The sequence below is a fragment of the Gouania willdenowi genome, chromosome 6, assembly GCF_900634775.1.
Source record: "Gouania willdenowi chromosome 6, fGouWil2.1, whole genome shotgun sequence".
Lineage (NCBI taxonomy): Eukaryota > Metazoa > Chordata > Actinopteri > Blenniiformes > Gobiesocidae > Gouania > Gouania willdenowi.
This window is the reverse complement of record NC_041049.1, coordinates 43,683,102-43,705,602: the sequence shown is the minus strand read 5'-3', so window position 1 is coordinate 43,705,602 and position 22,501 is coordinate 43,683,102. Positions and strand designations below refer to the sequence as shown.

The window sequence follows — 22,501 nt, the reverse complement described above, 5'->3', positions numbered from 1 at the left end:
TTAAATATTAAATATTAAATCTAAATGTTTAATATTACATAAAAAAATATTAAAACATAGTTACGTGGCCTGTTGCTAAATGTTGCAAAAAGTTGCTGTTTATTTTAGCATGCACAACTTTACAATCGGCGACCTATACAGTTAATAAAAGTTAAAGTCAGTTTTATTGTTGATTCCAGTTTAGCCTATGTACAAGACATGTAGAGAACTGAAATTACTGTTCTCTCTGCCCAAAACATTTACAATCATAAAAACACAACAATGTAGAATACCTATTTATAGATAGAAACGCAACAAGAACTTACAATGTGTGCAGTGAGTGTGAAGATATGACATATATATATATATCTGGACAGAAAAAAACAGAAATGTAGACATTTTTGCAAATTCATTAAAAAATAAAAACTTAAATATCACATGGTCATAAGTATTCAGACCCTTTGCTGTGACACTCATTTAACTCACATGCTGTTCATTTCTTCTGATCCACCTTGAGATGGTTCTGCTCCTTCATTGGTGTCCAGCTGTGTTTAATTAAACTGATGGACTTGATTAGGAAAGGCACACACCTGTCTATATAAGACCTTACAGCTCACAGTGCATGTCAGAGCAAATGAGAATCATGAGGTTGAAGGAACTGCCCAAGGAGCTCAGAGACAGAATTGTGGCAAGGCACAGATCTGTCCAAGGTTACAAAAGAATTTATGCAGCATTCAAGGTTCCTAAAAGCAAAGTGGCCTCCATAATCCTTAAATGGAAGAAGTTTGGGATGACCACAACTCTTCCTAGACCTGGCCGTCCAGCCAAACTGAGCAATTGTGGGAGAAGAGCCTTGGTGACAGAGGTAAAGAAGAACCCAAAGATCACTGTGACTGAGCTCCAGAGATGCAGTAGGAGAAAGTTCCACAAAGTCAACTATCACTGCAGCCTCCACCAGTCAGGGCTTTATGGCAGAGTGGCCGGACAGAAGCTTCTCCTCAGTGCAAGATGTATGAAAGAACCTCATAGAGTTTACCAAAAAACACATGAAGGACTCCCAGACTATGAGAAATAAAATTCTCTGGTCTGATGAGACCAAGATTGAACATTTTGGTGTTAATTCTAAGCAGTATGTGTGGAGAAAACCAGGCACTGCTCCTCACAGGCCAATACAATCCTAACAGTGAAACATGGTGGTGGCAGCATCATGCTATGGGGTGTTTTTCAGCTGCAGGGACAGGACGACGGGTTGCAATTGAAGGAAAGATGAATGTAGCTAAGCACAGAAATATCCTGGAAGTAAACCTCTTCCAGAATGCCCAGGACCTCAGACCTTCTAACAAGACAGTGACCCTAAGCACACAGCTAAAATAACAAGGAGTGGCTTCGGAACAACTCTGTGACCATTCTTGACTGTAAACCATCCAACCTGACAGAGCTGGAGAGGATCTGCAAAGAAGAATGGCAGAGGATCCCCAAATCCAGGTGTGAAAAACTTGTTGCACAATTCCCAAGAAGACTCATGGCTGTACTAGCTCAAAAGGTGCTTCTACTCAATACTGAGCAAAGGGTCTGAATACTTATGACCATGTGATATTTAAATTTTTCTTTTTTAATAAATTTGCAAAAATGTTTACATTTCTGTTTTTTTTTTTCTGTCAAGCTGGGGTGCTGAGTGTACATTAATGAGAAGAAAAATGAACTTTTTTGATTTCAGCAAATGGCTGCAATGAAACAAGAGTGAAAAATGTAAAGGGGTCTGAATACTTTCTGTACCCACTGTACAATATAAATATATATATACATTCAATATAAACTCAATATTTATATCATATTTTTTAAAAGTGAAATTATAAAAAGCTTTTATATAAATGATACTCTTTAGACAGGACATATATGTTGTACAATAAGTGGCGGCTTTATTTAAAAGTTAACGCAAAGAAAATCAAACATAACGTTATATTTAGGAGGTAATATTTTAATATTTATGGTACGTATTACATGTGATCATGGGACAGTTTTGTCTTCTCTGAGTGACAAAGGCTCACTGTGATGAGGATGCCTGGCAGCTATTCACATGGGTTCTGGATGACTATCAGCAGGAAGTTGTTCTCTACAGGGAGACACAAACAAGGAGAACATGCAAACTACTGCACATCCAACAGCTGACGTTTATCCAAAATGTAAAAAGTGCTGAACTCACCTGGTGACACCATGATCTCGTGCTTCTTGGAGCGGATGCGGAGGAAGGTGAGGTCGTTCTGAGGGTCCATGTCTCTGACTGAGCTCCTGGCCCTCATGGTGAGGTCCTGGAGGAGTCCTGCATACTGCACCGCTGAGGAGTTATCCAGAGAAGTCCTGATGGGGATTCCTGAACAGGAACAAAGCTACTGTGAAGGGCTAAAATATGACTTTTTTTTAATATTTGATTTGTTAAGATGATTCTACCTTCAGCGTTGACCACTACGGTTCCTATCACCCCTTTATGGGCTTCAATCCTCTTCAGGGTTTCCTCCACGTCTGCCAGTTGAGCCTGGAAAATAAAGTTCAACTTCATACCTGAGGATGAAGAATAAACACGATTTTACTCAACTTAACATTGATTCCTGAGCTCTGCTCTTACCATTTCAGTCTGTGAGCTGTTGGGGAAACTTTCTCCAGTGTCTGCCTGTTGCCAAGGGAGACGGAAACTGCGTTGCCAAATCCGGTGGTTCCCCGCCTTATTGGTTGGAAATCCAGCCCACTGGCAAAAAAGTGAAGGGGAAAAAAATAGAATTTAATAGGGTTTGGGATTGAAGTGTATCCAAGTATTTAACAACTTGATATTAAAAGGTTTATACTTTTTTCAGCTGATCTGGCCAGCTGCTCTCAGCAGGTTTTGACACCCTGTTTTTGGACTCTGATTGTACAATAGATGTCATAATATTTGCAATTCAGTTGTCCCGAAGATTTCTTCTACACCACCTTTTTTGTCACCACCATCCACACCACCAGATGGAACAGGATAATTATATAATTACATGTACAAATGGTACAGATCATATTGTTTATTATATTATAGTGTTTCTCGTTTATTAATTTATTTTTTGCACCATCCACCAAGCCACATTCCTTGTATTGTGTAAACTTTATTTGTTAAATAAATAATTTGTTTCTGATTCTGAACGTTGAAATAATGTGACCCTCGGATATATATATATATAATCTACTTATTTTTATTTTAAATTTCAAATGTTTTAGATTTTAAATTTCATTTCATTTGGTTTGATTTATCGTTCATTGATTTTCAGACCCGCTTTGTCCTATTTCAGTTATTTTATTTTATTTTATACTAACAGTGTGAGTGTCAGATCAGACGATCACATTTTTGTGTCCCTGCTGTGATAAATGTGACCTAGCTCTATTACCTACAGGTAATAACTACTGGTAAATAGAGATACACCTCTGATCAAAATACAATAAATAGAAATACGGTGCAGTTTTTTGACGCCCACTGTATTTGGCAACCCTGGAACGTGGTGACGTCAGACGCACACGGACGTGCAGCGCAGCGTCATTGTGTCGGAGGTTGTGGTTGCTGTTTATATCCACTTCCAAAATGCCGGAGTTAGCGGTTGATAATGTGGTCGTTCACCCGCTGGTGTTGCTCAGTGTGGTGGATCATTTCAACAGGTGAGTGAATCAAACAGAAGTGTAAGGTTTAATCACTTACATACGAAGAAAATATTCATTAGCGACAGGCTGATGCTAAGCTAACGGCTAGTCCTGCTGAGTCAGAGCGCCATTGGTAGTGAATGAAGAGTGACAGAGCTAGTTAGCTTTACATAAGTGTCAGCTAACAAAGCGCAACATTGTAATAAGTCAACAAATCTGTTGGCTTCTAACACATATCTTTCATAGAAATCCTAAAAGTGAGTTGGGAAAATAGCAGGACGTGGACGTTAGCTTAGCTACCACACAGCATGGCTAACAATATACATGAATGTGAATGAATTATGATGTGATCATAATACCAGCTTGTTCTGGCATCCAGGATAGGAAAAGTAGGAAATCAAAAACGAGTGGTCGGTGTCCTCCTGGGGTCGTGGCATAAAAAAGTCCTCGATGTCTCCAATAGTTTTGCAGGTAAGTGTCACTAATATACAAAAGGTTATTAATTTATTATTGATTTGGACAATGAGGTTAATGGTTGAGTTTGATTTATTTTTCTCCACAATCAGCAGGAAGTTTGATTGACAGCACTCTGATTTGAACAAACTCCAAACTTTCAGGATTTCAGGATCAGTGTGTACTGGACTTCGTAGCTTGCTAACATCTTACAGAGCTAAATCACCATGGAAACTTATGCTGAACAGCTAGCCTGGTCGGGAGCAGGTTTTACTCTGGTTAGGATTTGAGCGAGTGCTAAAGTTCCACCTCCTGACCAATCAGTTCTCTTACAAAGCAAGCTGTCCAGTTAAAGGTGATGTGTGAACACGTCACTGTGTGGAGCTGACAGGAGAGAGAATATTAGACATTGATGCAATCCTTTCATTTACTGTAGATTATATCCTATAGGAAATATATAGATTTATATCTGATAGACTGATCTAAAGTCAGCTGATGAAACCTGTGTCTTCGTAAGCGTGGACGGGTGAAGTCATTAATTAATTAATTTATTCATACGCTGACGGCATCAGCAGGAACATACTCCAGACTGTGAAACAATGTGCTCTCATCCAAGTGTGTGTGATTAATAGGTCTACTTGAATAGGAAAATGTGTGTGCTGTAATAAAGTGAAACTGAGTGCTGTCCGTTTATCATCCAATAAATTAATATCTTAAATAATGTCACGCTTTTATGCATTAACAGTGTCAGCAACTTCCTGCCTGGGTTCTTTCATTCCTGCCTTTTCTGTAACAAAAGTGTTGTTTTTAGTTTGAATTATGGATTTTAATTATTCATAATTTCAAACTTGAGCAACACCTAACCTGGTCGGGACCAAATTATGAAGTGGATCAGATCTGAGCGAGTATAAATGCTCCGCCTCCTGGTGCGCTGCACTAACACTGTTGCTCTTTGCTGTCATCATGGATTTAAAGTCATTATATTTGTTTTAGATCATAAGCTGTTCCTCCATTGTAAAGACTGTTGCTCTGCCAGGTTCTCCATTGATTGGTCAGACGCTGCAATCTCAGTAAAAATTGACACTACTACACCATAAACCAGGGGTGCTCAATATGTCGATCGCGATCTACCAGTCGATTGCAAAGGAAGTTTTGGTAGATCGCATGACATCAAAAAATAGACGTCAGCAGCTGATGACAGCCTATTATCCATCCCGTCAAAAAAGCGAGGGCTTAAAATCGGAGGTAACTCGCTGACTAGCTTGTTAGCTTTGTTGCACTTAGCGCCGTTGTTTGCGCATGGGCGGTGACCTAAAGGTCAGCCTATCAGCCATCGCGTCACTTGATTGACATACAGGGCAGCCAGTCAGATGACTACTGAATTTTTCTGACCTTTAGGTCACCGCGCATGCGCAAACAACAGTGCTAAGTGCAGCAAAGCTAACAAGCTAGTCAGCGAGTTACCTCCTATTGTAAGCTAAAGAAAGCTTATAGTCATCAAAAATGAGCGGGGTTGCTGGACCAAGTAAGAAGACAAAAATGTATCACTTTCATGGGAGGTGGACTTTTTTTCACAATGTCATTTTCTAAGTGCGTTTGCCTCATCTGCCGGTCTGCCATCGCAATACCAAAGAAAGAAAATGTGGAGCGGCATTTCTAGACTGTTCATGGAAAATACGACACCGACTTCCCGCCAAAAAGCGAGCTGAGAAAGAAAGGTGTCCGAACTAAAATCCCAGTTGTCCAGACAGCAGTCATTTTTCACACAACATACTTCAAAAGCAAAAGCCGCCACCGAAGCATCGTTCCGGGTGAGTCACGTCATCGTTAATAACATGATGGTAAAAGAATCATTCGTTGAAGCAGCTGACTCATTGTTTCAAGACTTTAAAAATAAGGCAGAAATATTATCTTCAATCAAAGCTCTGCAGCTGTCAAGAAGTACAGTTACACAGTGCTGTGAAGCCATGGCTAAGGATGTAACCCAGCAAATGTGGAAGGACATCGGAGATTGAGTGTTTCTCACTGCAGTTGGACGAATCTGACGTGAGTGACACAGCCGAGATGTGCATTTTCATTCGTATGGTGTTTAGTGATATCACTGCAAAAGAGGAGCTATTAATAGTACTTCCCATGAAAGAATATTTCAGTCGTTTAAAAACTTTTTTGAGAAAACTCAGCTCCCAGTGTACAAATTGGTCTCTATCACCACGGATGGAGCACCCGCAATGGTTGGCCGCGTGAATAGATTTATTGCCAAGTGCAGGCAGGACGACGCTTTCCCAGACTTCTTGAATTACCATTGCATAATCCACCAACAAGCGTTATACGCTAAAATGCTCAACATGAAAAAGATCATGGATGTGGCAACGAAGATCGCCTGTTCTATTCAAGCCAGATCTTTTCAAAGACGGTTATTCCGTGCACATCTGGAGAAGGCTGACTGCGACCACTCTGAGTTGTTGCTACATACTGACGTGAGATGGCTTAGTCGAGGGAAATTCCTGCAAAGATTTCGAGAGCTCTGTCCAGAGATTAAAGAGTTTTTCTGTGTAGCTGGACATGCAGAATACAAGCAACTAAATGACTATCAGTGGCTGTTAGACTTTGCATTTTTAACCGATCTGACAAACATGTTGAATTACCTTAATCTACAGCTGCAAGGAAAAGACAAAACAGTGTTCAATATGATCAGCTCAGTTAATGCTTTCAAACGAAAGATGCAACATCTCTCCTCAAAGCTGCAGCGCCATGATTTGGCAAATTTCCCAAACCTGGCGTCAGAGCTGGAAACACAAGAGAAGGCCTGTGTGCAACTTGACAGTGCACGCTACACGGAGCAGATTGACAATTGTCTGTCAGAGTTTGACAAACGCTTTCAAGACTTTTCTTTGCTCGAGCCAGTCGCTACATTCATGTGCTATCCTTTTCGGGAAGATGCTGATGTTGATTCACTCGCATCAAAAATTGCAACACTGTTTGACCTGAACTCTTCTGGAGTGGAAGATGAGATTTTGACTCTACAAGCCAACATTGAGCTGAAGTCAAGAGCTCATGGACAGTTCTGGAACTTACTCAGAGGTAAAGTACCCCAACATGAGGAAATGTGCTACCTCCTTGACTGCATTATTCGGCTTCACTTATTTATGTGAGTCAGCCTTTTCCCACATGAAGATCATTAAGTCCAAGTACCATTCCACCATGACTGATGAACATTTGGAAGTGTGCTTGAGGCTGGCTGTCAGCAGCTACTGTCCAGACTATGCATCCCTCGCTGATTCAGTTCAGTCCAAGTCATCAAAGTAAACTCGGGTAATTACAAAAAATGTTCATAGTTAATTATGTTGTGTTGTGCAAAATTAGCTCATGCGGTTATGCAGGGTACATCAACATACATTGTAAAGAATCCTCAATATATGTGAAAATAAATATATGTGAAATATGTTTTGCATTTTTGTGGTGGGTAGATCTGGGGTAGATCATTGTGACTTGGTAATTTTATAAGTAGCTCACATGCTGAAAAAGTGTGAGCACCCCTGCCATAAACCCTCGATTCCCACAGAAATAAAAGAAAAATATACAAAATGGCAACAATATTACACAAAAAACAACAAAAATACACAAAATGAAAGATAGAATTTACAATACTAGACCAAAAACACTTTCAAAAAACAACTGAAAAATATACAAAACGACAACAAAATAACAGTAAAAATTGACAATACTACACTAAAAACTCTTGATAACTACATTAATAACAGGAAATTATACAAATCATCATAGATACACAAAGTTACAACAAAAACACCCAAACACACAAAACCACAAGAACATAAAAAAATAGGGAAAATATAAAGAATAACAAAAACCTTTGTTCTTTTCTGTGTTAATGCTGAGATTGTTCATTATTCTAAATGCTGACATCAATGTTGATAATGTGGCCCTCGGATCAAACTATGACATTTTGTCAGTGATTAAAGTTGCTCATCTCTCTACTTAAAGATTTCACATTTTTGTATAAAAATCAAATAATTGTGACCTCTAAGATTAATATCCTGCTTTAAAGCTCTTTTCTGCATTGGATTTGTTCAAATTAATAACTTGAACATGATTGTTAAACTTATTTCTACAGGTAATGTCAGCCATTTTTATTGTCAATTTTTTCAACATGCACTGGACATACAGAAAAAAATGAAAAAATGTTTGTCTCTGAGCCACACCTCCATGTGGTAGTTTTCATTTGTGGTTCATTCATAAATCCATTCTAAATGCCTGGACTTTATATTCTGCTGCTGTTTTTCCACACAGTGCCATTTGACGAGGATGACAAAGATGATTCCGTGTGGTTCCTCGATCACGACTACTTGGAGAACATGTATGGCATGTTTAAGAAAGTTAACGGTGAGTCACCATCACAGAGATTTCTGGAAAGTCTGTCATTGCAATTGAACTCATCTTTACGTTGTTTTCAGCCAGAGAAAGAATCGTTGGATGGTACCACACTGGACCCAAGTTGCACAAGAACGACATTGCCATCAATGAGCTCATCAAGCAGTACTGTACCAATTCAGTGGGTTGACCTTTAATTAGCATCTTCTTTTCACTTAATGAAGATTTACTTGTAAATGCATGTTCACTGTCTATCTCACCAGGTCTTAGTGATTATAGATGTAAAGCCAAAGGATCTGGGTCTGCCAACAGAAGCCTACATCTCAGTTGAAGAAATACATGATGTGAGTGAGCAAGTCATCAATAGATTATTGCACTTCTGTGATATCAAAACCAACTTTGAGGAAGTTTAAAGAGGTTTATTGCTGATTTCTATGGACAACTGTCTGTTTCTAGGATGGCACTCCAACATCCAAGACCTTTGAACATGTAACCAGTGAGATTGGAGCTGAAGAGGCAGAGGAGGTGGGAGTCGAGCATCTGCTGAGGTAATAAACAGTATCATTTGGTTTGATTTTTTTAATACGCAAGGTGGCTGAAAAAAATCATCTATTTCTGTATTAAAATGTCAAAAATTCTGTTTTCCCGTCACGCTAAACTTTTCCATTTTTGTTTCATTGTTTTTCCCTGTTTTGATGACTTTACTGGCTATTAGGCTTCCTGAAATCATAATACACATGCTAAATAGGATCAAGAGAGGCAGCTACTGTCATGCTTCATTATTATTTAAAACGAGATTGTTATGCTGAAATCACGTGGCTTTATTTGTGAAACCTTGAATTACCGCCAACCAGCGAATCACCCTCACGTTTTGAACGAAACACTGCACAATTGTGTGCAAGATAAATGCACAAGAATGACACTAAAACACACGAAACAGAGAAATACACAAAATTACATAACAATGACTTCAAAAACACAAATATACGCAAAAATGAACAGTTGTCTGTATAAATTAAACCTTTACATGTTAAACTAACATCTACAGTAACTGTTCTGTTGGTATTGTAATAAAATTTGTTTCACAAATTTCTTCATCACGAAAACCCTGAACTACAACTAGTACACAAATTAAAAAACAACTCTATGTGACAGGGCTCTATATTGCAAATATTTCACTTGCATTTGTGCACATAGGTGAAAACCTTTCTGCAAACGGCAAAAATGAACTTTTTTACTGTATAGCTCTGCCAAAGCAGAGGGGCTGTGCCTGGTCTGCTTCCTGAGGCTACCATCTCGGCTACACCTTTTTGGCCAAAAGAACCCAGTTTGTGTTCAGGGCTTGTGCCAGAGCTTAGTTGGTTCTAATCCTGTTTATACTAAGAACCGTGTTTGCCGAGGAGCCTGTTCAGTTTATTCAGCCCGTGCAGCCACAAGGTGAAGGCTGCCTAAAAAAGTAGCAAATTTGGTACCTCTTCCTAGCATGTCATGTTGGGTCTTTTAAATAGAGAGAGAGAAAAAGAAACAGGTTGATTGCTTTCTCTGTTTTTTCTATGATTATGAAAAATCAGCTTTGATTCTACTTCCAGAGTGTGAGTAGAAATGATCAGCAGTGATTTTCCTGCTGTTAGCATAAGACGTCCTTGAAAAACTGAAAGGTTCAGACACATGCTCACTGACCTCCTGCTTTATGTTGGAACCACAGAGACATCAAGGACACTACAGTGGGAACTTTGTCTCAACGAATCACCAACCAGGTCCACGGCCTGAAGGGACTGAACTCTAAGCTGCTGGACATCCGCTCCTACCTGGAGAAGGTGACCACAGGGAAACTTCCCATTAACCATCAGATCATTTATCAGCTGCAGGATGTCTTCAACCTGCTGCCAGATGTCAACCTGCTGGTGTGTACTTCACTTTATTCTCTTCATTTATTGGTGATACCTGACTGATTAAAAAGGTTTTTGTTTTTGGTTAAAGAGTAAATTCATCTTTCCCACTCATTCATGTCATGAATTGTTTTGTTGCAGGAGTTTACAAAAGCCTTTTACCTAAAGACCAACGACCAAATGCTGGTGGTGTACCTGGCGTCTCTGATCCGCTCTGTGGTGGCCCTGCACAATCTGATTAACAACAAGATCTCCAACAGAGACGCAGAGAAAAAGGAAGGACAGGAAAAAGAGGAAGGCAAGAAGGAGAAGAAGGACGACAAAGAGAAAAAAGATGAGAAAGATAAGGAAAAAGATAAAGAAAAGGAGAAGGCAGATGCCACCAAGAAAGAAGAGAAGAAGAAGAAATGAGACGACTTCTTCTGTGGGTTCCTCTTAAATCACGTCGCCCTCGTACTACGGATGGTGCCCTACTTTCTGCCCAACATCACAACCTGGCTTTTGGCTCTCAGGCTGAAAGTAGGCCTCTATATGGGGTGGCAGTGCTATTTCAGATTTGACCCCATGACCTCATATGGTCCTCAAAGACTTTTATTATAATATGGAAGTACAGTCTTTCTTGTCCGGGACTTTGAGAACAAGTTGCTTTACACCGGGAGTTCCTTTTTTTGTAAGATGGAGAAAATTTTCTGTTTTTCTGTTTCACTTAATAAAACATGATCCTATTGAATTCTGTTCAATGTCTGTTTTCAGTTTTCAACTTAATAATAAAACCACAGAAAGCCACCTGTCCTCATTTTCTAATGTGATTTGTTTTGCTAGTCAATTACAGCATCCTTAGACACGCAGCACAGCTTCCTGTGTGTGTGTGTGTGTGTGTGTGTGTGTGTGTAGATGGTACTGTACGTGTCTGTCCAAAGTGTCCAGACTGTTTTCGCTTTTAGTACTCGCCTCCATCTACTTCAGTTTGTTACAGATGTTTATTCATCCAGCTTCATTCTCTTCACCAGACATAAGCAACTGAGGGGCCCCAAAGTAAATGCACAAAATTACAGAAAAATACACCAAAGGAAAATGAGAACAAAAACAACAGAAAATAAATGACAACAAAAACACACAATGACCTCAAAAATACACAAAATAAATATATTAGCTACATTGATTACCAAACAACAAAAATGCACAAAATGACAAGACTATACCACACAAAATGCAAATTAATAATACACAATCTTTGCTATAACAGAAAAATATAACACAAAAAATAACTCCAAAAGTATACAATGTTAGCGACATCAAAAACTGACAATAGAAAAAGCTAAAAAATATACAAAATAAAGGTATATTAGCTACAACAAAAAATGACAATTTACAAAATAACAAAAAGCACAAAATTACAGACTATCTCACAAATATACCGATATACAATATTAGCTATTAGAAATTACAGGAAAATTTAACAAATCTCAATGAAAACACAAAAATAACTCCAGAAACACAGAATTATAAAAATGCACAATATAATATATTATCTATCTATAAAGCAAGGAATCTCTGTGTGTGTGTTCCTCAAATATCTTGGTGGATCAGACTGCCATGAGACTTTCAACATGGCTGCTGCTTGGTTCAAGGGTGGGCAACGTTGGATTTGTTTGGACTGCAATGATTCTGTTAATAAATTATTTCATTAAATTGTCCACTGGAGCGGAGCCACCACAGTCGCTTGCGTACCAGAGCCAATCGCTGCACACCGCAGTCAAGTGCGCACCACACCAGAGCCAACCCCACCTGGCACAACCCTCACCTCCAACTGCGCTGGAATAAAACAAGTTATTTAAATAAATAAACCAAAATAAATCAGACTGTCTGATCCTGATCCACAGAGATATACAGACAGACAGAGATTCCTTGCTTTAGTCTGTCTGCCCATGTATGTATGAATACAGACTTCCTATGGGCACTACACTAGTAACAAAAAAATACACACAAAACTAAAAAAAAACATGCAAAACACAAAAATTACCAAAATAATACACAAAACATGTCTCGAAAATCGATTACAACAAATATACACAAAATGAATCTTATAGTGAACGGTACAAAAATGTACACAAAAACCTTTGTTCTCACCTTTATTGATGCTGATTAGCCATGATTCTAAACGCTTTTATGAATATTAATGAAACATTTGTGTGATTAAAGTTGCTCATCTCTGCTTTAACACGATTGGCTCATAAATAAGAGGCGTGGCCTGTGAGTAGCCACTCAGGATCTTTGAAGCATTAAATAATCAAAGTAAATTAAATCTGTCTCACAGGCTCAACAGGAAGGATAGGGGACGTGTGGACGTGCGCGTGGCACTGACAGCACGCGCACACGTACGCAAAGCGCAGTGTGTTGTATTTTTAGAAGTGCGTCATCTACAGCTCGGATAGCGACAGTCAGTGTGTGTGCGTTCATCCGATTAAAGGGAAGGTAAAGTGAAGTATGACGTAAAAAAGCTTTAAAGCCTCCAGGACCAGGACCAGCACCAGCACCAGCACCAGCATGAGTCCCCGTTCCTTCGTCTGTGTCTGACCGACCAGGATGGCTTCATACCTGCAGGTTCTCTTTCCTCTCTCTCACGCGGCTGGAGTGCATGTGATGATCATGGCTCGTGCTCAGCAACAACTTCAGACTGTCTGTTGCTAAGCACGAGCTTTATTTATGATGTGTCAGCTTTATGAACGCTTTAAATGGGGCTGAGGGTTTAGATCTAGCTTGTCTCTGTTGTTTTAGATCCATGACGACGAGAAGGGTTACGATCTGGACCTGTTCTGCGTCCCCAGACATTATGAGAAGGATTTGGACAAAGTGATCATCCCCAATGGACTCATTATGGACAGGTGAGAGACACACACACACACACACACACCTGCTGCCTTCATCACAGTGTGGATACAGGTGTGACAGAGCAAGATGTCATGGCCTACTTCAAATCCACTATTTGTTCCTTCAACCTACGAATAAACGAGAGCTCATGGTGTCAAACTCACGGTCCGGGGACCAAATCTCGCCCTTTAAAGCGACAATATACAATATTTGCTATAACAAAAGACAGAAACATGTAACAAACGACACAAAAATGATTCCAAAAAACACATCAAAATATAAATATACAATATTAGCTACAACAAGAAATCACACAACACAAAAATACACGCAAAAATCTAAAAAGACTTGAAAAAAAATACACAAAACAAGAAAAGTAACTGAATATACCAAACAAAAACACACAAGTGTCTTCAAAAATAATCAAAAATATACAGTATTATCAGCATAATCAAAGTAAATCTGCCTCTCACAGGCTGAACAGGAAGGATGGGGCGTGTGATCGTGCACATTTTTTCCCCCAAAAACAAGAAAATTGAAAAGAATCTCCTGCAGTGACAGATATCTTCCACCTATTGCTTGAATATAGTTGGTGCCTTACATAGTTTACATCAAACTCTGTGGTATTTGGCCCCTAAACTAAAGTGAGTGGTTTAGAGGAGCTGAATCCATTGGGATCTCAGTGCAGTATGCATCACTTGTGACTCCATCCACATCAGGGACGTGTCCTCCCTGCAGTTTAACTCTGGCTTCCTGCCACGGCCTAATGGAAGTGAGTCATTCTTGTCCCGCTGTGAGAGATCCAGGGATGTGTGCAGTGCACGTCCGCCTCAGTCGTGCGTTAAACAAACCTCTGCTGCCCACATCCAGAGGAACATTTGAATATGGATTTAGGATGGAGGCGGGGAGGGGGTGCTCAGGCAAAACCAAGCCATGACCCAAAGAAATGCAATAGTGTTTGTTTTAAAATAAGCCATGGCTATTTATACGGAAACGTATGAATGGACTGGCAGTCTCATTGGCCAGTTTAGGTGACGTCATACGGTAGGTTCACGTATGTGACTTAAAGTTCCCTCAGTTTTATTTTCGCTACGCCGCTAACCATTTTAGCCCTAACCCAGGTATTACCCTAAAATATTTTTTTCGTATATGTATTTTTAAAGGTGGAAGTTACTGTGTTAAAGGGGACATATCATGCTAAATCCACTTTTTTAGCCCTTAAATGCATTTTGTTGTTTATTTAGAGTGTTTAGAAGCACAGAAAAGTTCAAATTAATCTCTTCAGGTGCTCCGTTGATATCTTTATATTCTGTTTTGGTCATATTTTTCAATCTGTTTCGATTTTTTGATTCTCTATTACGTTTTTTGAACAATAACGTCAGCGGAACTGCCAAATTAGTACATCGACTCCAGGTCCAACACTTCGAGCAATCCGCCATTTTTATTTCTCACTTTTATTTTGTAGTCCAAGCTCCAGGATGCAGAAGTTACGAGAGGATAAGTCAAAATGTTCGGTTGTTGGATGTAGTAACCCACACGCTTCATTACACCGTCTCCCAGCATCAGAACCTTTACAAAGTGCCTGGTTGAGTTTTATTTTTCACAGAAATGTACCCACATCTGTGGCTAAGGTCATTTTTGTGTGCGCGAAGCACTTCAAGGATGACTGCTTCAGCAACCTCCACCAGTATAAAGAAGGATTTGCCAAAAGTCTTTGTCTGATTGAGGGTTCAATTCTTTCTATCTTTGGAGACGATGAACAGAGCACTTCGGTAAGCTGTAAATAACGCTAAAAAGTGTGATGATAAGACGTCCCTGTCATTGTTTTGTTAGCATTAGCAGTTGCACCGTCTTCAAATGTTAGCGCTGTGTGCTCGTTTTAGATCCTTGATGATATGGCCTACGTGATTTAATTTAAGTCTAAAGTTTTCATTAGTCATTTTATTTTGCCATTTTTGTCTTTGAAAAGACTGTATTAAAATGCATTTTGTGACGTTAGCTTGGCGCTAGCGTTAGCTCGGTGCTTGTGTTAGCTCACTTGTTAGGGTTCTGCAGGTTCATCATCTTCATTTTCATCTCGCTCCGCCGGGTCAGACTCTGGCTCGAACATGTAAAGCTGGATGGACAAGTCTTCCTTTGTTGACATTGTGTAAATAACGTGTGAATAAACTTTTTCTGCGCTGCTACATAGCCATATCTCTTCTATCAAACTACAAAAATGGCCGAGCAGGGTGGAGTTGAACCTGGAGAGGTTGCGGGGTATGAAGTGTCTCATTTGCATTTAAAGAGACAGCACCAAAACGAGTTGCTCTTAGAAGCACATCAGAAAAGGGGTAGAAAAGAGGTGGAGCTATAATAATGAGGAATTCAGACCCAAGCAGTGCAGTTCCGCTTTATATAGACCACAACTGTATGATTTATATCTAAAAAGGAAGGATTTAAAACCATGATATGTCCCCTTTAAATATGTTAAAATGAAAAAAATATATATGACAAAAGTGGGATTCAAACCCATGTTTGAAGGAAGGATACTTGAGTGCAGCACCTTAGACCACTCAGCCATCCTGGCACAGTGAAAACAAGCACATTACGCTTAGGTAGAAAAGGTCCAGAAAATGCAACAAAAAACGTACTCATAGTCCCGGAGTGTCTATTGTCGTATCAATAGACACTCTGTTGAAAATATTTCTCTTTCTTGATGTTTGGTTTTGTTTTGGACAGGACGGAGCGGCTGGCTCGGGACATCATTGGGGACATGGGTTCCCACCACATCGTAGCTCTGTGTGTGCTAAAAGGAGGCTACAAGTTCTTTGCAGACCTCCTGGACTACATTAAAGCCCTGAATCAGAACAGTGATAAGTCGGTACCCCTGACTGTAGATTTCATCAGGGTGAAAAGTTACTGTGTAAGTACGCAGCCTATCTCATTAGTTCTCTGAAAAATAAAACACGTGTCGCTCGTCAAATGGGAAACGGACTGAACACATGATCGGCCTCTGGAACATTTACATTCATAAATATTTATTCTGTGATTTAAAGATTAATTAACCCCAAAAAGGTTTTTTTTCCTGCTAAAACCAATGTCCAAGTCTTCACTTTTTAGTCAAAGTATTTTATTTGGCGTTATTTGTTGTAAAAATATTAGTGACTGCCCTCTATGGGTTGAAACAGGCTATTACAATCACATTTTACTGTTGAGAATGGAGGTTTGTGACATTTTGGAGGTTCTTCTTGCATCACAAACCACCACCAATGTTGGCCAGTAGTCATTTTGTCGACTCAATGTATTTGTCGACTATATTTTTTTTAGTGACTAAAACTAGGTTATGACTAATTAAAAAAATTACACTTGAGCAAAAACTGAGTCAAAATATAATACAAACTAAACTATATGGTTCACGTGGGACGAAATCCAATCACAACAAAGTTTATTTTTATGGATAGTATCCAATCAAAAGTACTTTTGTTACATGAAAGACGAGAGAAGCCTTAGTACCATCTCATATCAAGTTGATCAATGGTAATTGAAGCTTTCAGAAAATGTATAAACTCGTATGCTTTGTATTATAGTCGACTAAAATCTTAATGCTATTTAAATGACTAAAACTATACTATAACTGAAATAATCTTGACTAAAGCTGCATTTTAGTTAACCACTGTTAGCTCCGCCCCTTCTAGAAAAACTATCACCTGTGGACTCTACAATCTGTTGACGAGTCGATTGGACTGAGAGAATAGTGAATAGAGAGCTATAGTGAGTATTGAGTAGCTAGTTAGCATAGCATAGATTGTTCCTTGGAGATTTTATCATATGAACTGGGCGTGTCTTAACTGCTCCAGATGCTCCGCCCATAATCAAGGCTTTTTTTTTTTTTTAAATTTCCTGCCAAAACCTCCTAGTTTAGTTGCTCTTTAAGCTGTAGAACTAAGTGGATGCTCCTGACTCATCATCAGAGAAAGATAAAACATAATATTTAAATAATGTTTTTTATCTTTGTGTTTGCTAGAATGACAAATCAACCAATGATGTGAAGGTAATTGGAGGGGATGAGCTGTCAAACCTCTCAGGAAAGGTCAGCCCTACTCTTTCTGTAGGAACACATTTATCTATCATTTCTTCTTTAAAAGTCTCTCTTTTTTTTCTCTTTTTGCAGAATGTTTTGATTGTTGAGGTAAGAGCTTTTTAAGTCAGATGTGGTTTAAATAAATAAAAAACAATGACTCATAAAAGCAATGCATGCATGACAGAAGTTACACAGTTTTGAGTACCATCAACAGCTTTGTATTTGCATGGGGGAGTTTCTTTGTGTCTCATTCAGTCTTTATTAATGTTGGTCCATCTGTTGGTGACAATATATATATATATATATTTAAATCAGATAAAGTGTAAGCCTCATAGATCATTACATCAAAACAATCAAACAAATCCAGCCTGAGAGGTTGTTTTGATCTCCACTCTAAACACTCTGTTTGTTGACATTATCAGAAAAGTTTTGTGCATTGTTGGATATGGAGTCCCTTTGACCAGGGGGTTGCCAGAAAACTTGCCATATTTTAACCTGTTTTCATTTGTTATTGCTACATTACTCCCATTTCTGCCACTTTATCAAATTTGAATGCCTCTTCTGCACATTTTTTACACTTTCAGCACCTTTAAACCCTTTCCACCACTTTTCCACCTAATGTCGCATATGTTGACCCATTATTGTCACTTTTAACCTCTTTTCACCATATTTCATGTTTATCTTTTGCCATTTTAACCACATTCATGATTTGTCATGCCCAGTATTTGCCAGTTTAAACTAAGTGTTCCTACATTACCCTCCTCCCCCCATTTCTGCTAATATTGACACTTTGAACCTTTTTTACCACTTTTCTGTCTTGTTTTCTCTAACTTGCAACTTTTAACCAATTTCTGTGGTTTTTAAAATCACATTTCCCCACCTTTTCCACAAATTTTGGTCTTCATCTGATGTTTTTTTTAAAAAATAGGATTGGTCATCTTTGTTATAGTGACATTTCTTTGTTTAATTGCACCATTTTTTTCTGATGATTTAAGGACATTGTGGAGACGGGAAGGACGATGCAGACGTTGCTCTCTCTGCTCAGTAAATGTAATCCAAAGATGGTTAAAGTTGTCAGGTACTTGCTTTTATTATGAACTTTGGCTTGAGGTGGCTGCTCTATGCTCACATCAGAGAATAGATCTACAGCTCTCTCAGCTAATGGATGTTCTCCTTTAAAAGTGCCTTAGATGAGATGTGACAGAGGGATGGAGCAGATTAACTCTTAATCTGCTCATCTATTAACTGCTCTGTCCACGTAGAGACGCTTTCATTCTGAGAGCTGGTTAAAGCAGGAAACATGCACAATCATCTGATGCGTTTTTGCTAAATATAGAAACTTAAAATGTGTTTGATATGCAAGGAGTAGGTTGGATCATTTCTGTAGCTTTAACTTCCACCACATATTTGTGTGAAATGATCCATTTGCAACTTGCCTTGAGGTAGAAAGAACCCATTTGTTGCTGGGTTCAACAATTTCATGTAGAAAACTTCTGCTGTTCTCACACAGTTTTTACGGAGAGTTTTTCTCTCTTCAGAAACTGTAACAATGACTTATATAGTGACACGCTTCTTTTGACTGAAGGGGTCTATGTTTGTGGAGAAAATGACTCCAAAAACACACAAAAAGAATTTAAAATGAATGAAAGTGCAACAAAAATGACAGTAAAACACACAAAATGACTCTCAACGCACAAAAAACCCCAACAAAATTACAAAGAATGACAGGAAATATACATAGCAATATGTATAACTACAAAATTTAGTAACAAAACAAAACACAAAATGACAAAAAAAATGCACAAAAATTACACAATGACTTCAGAAACACATAAAATGACAGAATACATAAAAGGGCAAGGAAAATACACAGAAATGACAGAAAAATACATGAAATTAGAACAAAAATAGCAAAAAAAAGACTTCAAAACTCGTTAAATGAGTTAAGAATGCATAAAAGGGTAAAATAAATGCACAAAAATTACACTGAATGACACACACAAGACAGAAAAATGTGCAAAATTACATGACAGTGACAAAAATATGCAGAAAAATTACAAAAAACACAAAATTTCAATAATGCATAGAAGGGCAACAAACAAACAAACAAGCAAAAAAAAATTTCAAAATTGCATACAATGACAAAATATACACACTAAACAACAAACCAAATGCATCAAATGACCACACAAACCCTTTATTTCCTGTATTAATGCTCAGATTGGTCATTATTCTAAATACTAGCATTGATGTTGATAATGTGGCCCTCAGATCAGATGCATTTACATGTTTGTGTCCCTGCTACAATAAATGTTGTTCATTTCTGGCCTAGATTCTATCTGATTGTTGATATCTTGCTTTAATGTAAGAATATTAAAAATTCAGATGATTTTAGATTCCTATGGTGGAACCATTTGTTTAATGATTTGAAACTTGCTACAGTTGATTCCATATCCTTGTGTTTGACATGCTCGTTTTCCCCTGAACGTTTGTAGTCTTTTACAGGTTGTATGTTTTTCTTGTTATAACTTTGCAGCCTCCTGGTGAAACGGACCCCAAGGAGTTCAGGATACAGACCTGACTGTGAGTTTCTATTTGCTCGCTTGTTTATAGATAGTCATAGTCATATTTCTGAGCTCTTTTAAATGCCTGGGTTTGATTATATGTAAGTGTGTGTGAGGGGGGGATTAGCATGGATTCCAGTTGTATCTGAACCTGGCACTTACACTAATGCATAGTGGATAACCTTCCACTCACACTTTCTGGGTTATGTAATGCTTTTAGGTTAGTTGGATAATCTATTTAAGATTGTCCTTGAAGGGCAGCTGTTACTGTAAGAACACTATGACTTTACACCACGCAGCTTATATAAGGCAGCAAAAGAGCCTGATCATAGTGTCGTCTTCTACGCTGTCACTGGTAACTAGAGTTTATGGTTTCTAATTTCATTTTTCAGATATTGGTTTTGAGGTTCCCGATGCTTTTCTGGTTGGCTACGCATTAGACTACAATGAATACTTCAGAGATCTCAGTGTAAGTTCAACAAACTCTCCGTTACTCTTTAAGCTGGTCCTGACCATCATCATTCACATTGTAACAAAGCCATTTACACATGTAATATGAGTGGAACATCTCCGTGCCGAATAGCACGTACCACGTTCCCGAGAATTCAGTAAAATTAGTAAAACAAATGAAATTGTGCGACACAAAATTGTAATCTACGTTGAATAGCCTTTGAAACGATGTATCATACGACTGTGTTCCGATACATTTAGAAATTACCAGAAAAGGGGGTGGGCTCCTGGGCCCCCGCCCCCCCCTTCAAAAAGGTCTCGGAGAGGTTTTTGATATCATCATTTGAAAAATGTGGCCACCGTGGCACATACGGGGTAATGGGCCCCATTTATATCATGCTATGTGTCAATAATTCAGTTATTCCAACTGTCGTAATATTTGACTCGCAAATAAATAAGAAATCGACTTTCATTTTTTTTTTTTCTTTTGGGGCCCCCCTGGGCCCAAATCAAAAATCGGACTTGAGCGTCGATGCATACACATCCATAGATGATACCTACAAAATGTCAGCCCGATTTGTTCATGAATAACAGAGGAATAGCTATTTTAACAAGAAGAAGAAGAACAAAGTGAGTAGCGTTTTGAGTCCGATAGCTCGGCCTAAGAAGAGTCCTGGGTACAAACATCACACCCAGTGGATCCAGAAACACATTATAATCATATGCTAAGAGTTCATTTATTCAGACAACTGTTTTTCTGGAAAATTTACTTTGATCTCCTGACATGTTTTGACTGTCAAATGCCAATCAAAGCGATCAGCAGACTCTTCTGAAGAAGACTGGCAGTTGACCGTCGAAACATGTCAGGAGATCAAAGTGCATTTCCTGAAAAACAGTCGTCTGAATAAATGAAACCTCAACATATTATTCAAAAAGAACTTTCTGGAATTAATTGAGGCATCAACATTGATAATTTGCTGTAATCAGTTTTTTATTTATTTTTAATTCAATGAATCGTTTCAGCCTCAGTGTTTAATTTTCATCCTTTTTGTGAGAGTAAATGCTTTCCAGCTGTGGTTATTAATGGAAACATGCTATTGTCTTGTGTTTTCACAGCACATCTGTAAACTGAAAGAAGAAGCCAAGGAAAAGTATAAAGTGTGATCCAAAGGTCATGAAGACTGCCCTTTGTTTTGTTGTTTGAATTTTTATTAATTCATTTATCTATTTTTCTATAAGAAATCCACAAGTTTAAGTTGTGGGTTGAAAACTAACCCCAATAAAAATGTATTTTCCTTTTAATGAACCAAAGGGATGAATGTAAAAAAAAAAAGGAATACTGTATTTAAGTTGTTCTATTTTAGCTGATGTAGCTTATTTATGTGGAAATACTTTATTTATTTAGTTTTATTTATTTATTTTCTCTTATCAAATCATATTTCTCAGGCTTTTCACAAAGAGTGAAGAATGAAATTGTGTTCATTGTATATTTCCTTTCATTGATGCTGTACATCTTGTAATGTACTGTATGCTTTATTTAATACCAGGTGAACAGCCTGTTCACAGCAATACACATCTCTGAATCCTTCAGCTGCTTCTATCCTTATTTATCACCTTTTCTGATGGGAAAACATGGTAAACATGCATCTTTGGAGGTTTCCAGTCATCAGATAAACTAAACTGGAGTATTATGAAACAGCCGTATGCACAACAACCCAAAATAGACTTTGTATTTGGACACTTTCTGTAGGAATATGAAAGTTTTTCTGCACTATAGCGACACCTGCAGGATAAACACACATTTAAATGCCTTCATATGAGCACACTGATCATTTGCTGCTGTTCTACTACTTTAAAGTAAAGCACTTTTAATTTATCGATACTACGTACTGTATGTCCAGCCAAACCTGTTAGACTCTGTAAAAACTCAGCCAAGGAGCTTTATTATTACTTCTAGCATGAAGATAAAATGATGGGCATCTTTACTCAACGGGTCTACAAAAATGTTCCATTAATCATTCATGTCAACATTTAGAATAATGACCAATCTGAGCATTAACGAAGGAAAGAACAAAGAGTTTGTGAATTTTTCTTTTTTTTTTTTCTTTTTTTTTGTGTGTGTGGTCAGTCATTTAGTATTTTACAGCCTTATGTGTTTTTGGAGTAATTTTGTGTATTATTGACATTAT

At 38.3% G+C, this 22,501-nt stretch overlaps 3 protein-coding genes across 5 annotated transcripts; 2 read left to right on the top strand and 1 right to left on the bottom strand.

The window, feature by feature from the left end:
* Positions 1 to 1,955: 1,955 nt before the first annotated feature.
* LOC114464711 (dynein light chain roadblock-type 2-like) lies at positions 1,956 to 13,012 on the bottom strand. 3 transcript variants are annotated; one of them, XM_028449194.1, is made up of 5 exons: positions 12,963 to 13,012; positions 2,603 to 2,722; positions 2,428 to 2,512; positions 2,183 to 2,350; positions 1,956 to 2,092 (listed from the first exon to the last, which is right to left on the bottom strand). In XM_028449194.1, exons 1-5 carry the CDS (start codon positions 13,002 to 13,004, stop codon positions 2,049 to 2,051), a joined length of 459 nt encoding a protein of 152 aa, XP_028304995.1. In that variant the 5' UTR covers positions 13,005 to 13,012; the 3' UTR covers positions 1,956 to 2,048. The 3 variants fall into 3 exon arrangements, with proteins under 3 accessions (XP_028304995.1, XP_028304996.1, XP_028304997.1); XM_028449195.1 differs by lacking the exon at positions 12,963 to 13,012 and adding an exon at positions 10,156 to 10,289; XM_028449196.1 differs by lacking the exon at positions 12,963 to 13,012 and adding an exon at positions 3,993 to 4,013.
* On the top strand, positions 3,501 to 11,094 carry psmd7 (proteasome 26S subunit, non-ATPase 7). Its single transcript, XM_028449192.1, has 8 exons — positions 3,501 to 3,651; positions 4,013 to 4,104; positions 8,395 to 8,487; positions 8,559 to 8,656; positions 8,739 to 8,819; positions 8,932 to 9,023; positions 10,181 to 10,379; positions 10,506 to 11,094. The coding sequence occupies exons 1-8, from the start codon at positions 3,578 to 3,580 to the stop codon at positions 10,773 to 10,775; spliced, it is 999 nt and encodes a 332-aa protein (XP_028304993.1). The 5' UTR covers positions 3,501 to 3,577; the 3' UTR covers positions 10,776 to 11,094.
* hprt1l (hypoxanthine phosphoribosyltransferase 1, like) lies at positions 12,672 to 21,854 on the top strand. The gene is made up of 9 exons (XM_028449193.1): positions 12,672 to 12,968; positions 13,143 to 13,249; positions 15,957 to 16,140; positions 17,242 to 17,307; positions 17,389 to 17,406; positions 18,294 to 18,376; positions 19,835 to 19,881; positions 20,255 to 20,331; positions 21,429 to 21,854. The coding sequence occupies exons 1-9, from the start codon at positions 12,951 to 12,953 to the stop codon at positions 21,474 to 21,476; spliced, it is 648 nt and encodes a 215-aa protein (XP_028304994.1). The 5' UTR covers positions 12,672 to 12,950; the 3' UTR covers positions 21,477 to 21,854.
* The last annotated feature ends 647 nt before the right edge of the window (positions 21,855 to 22,501 follow it).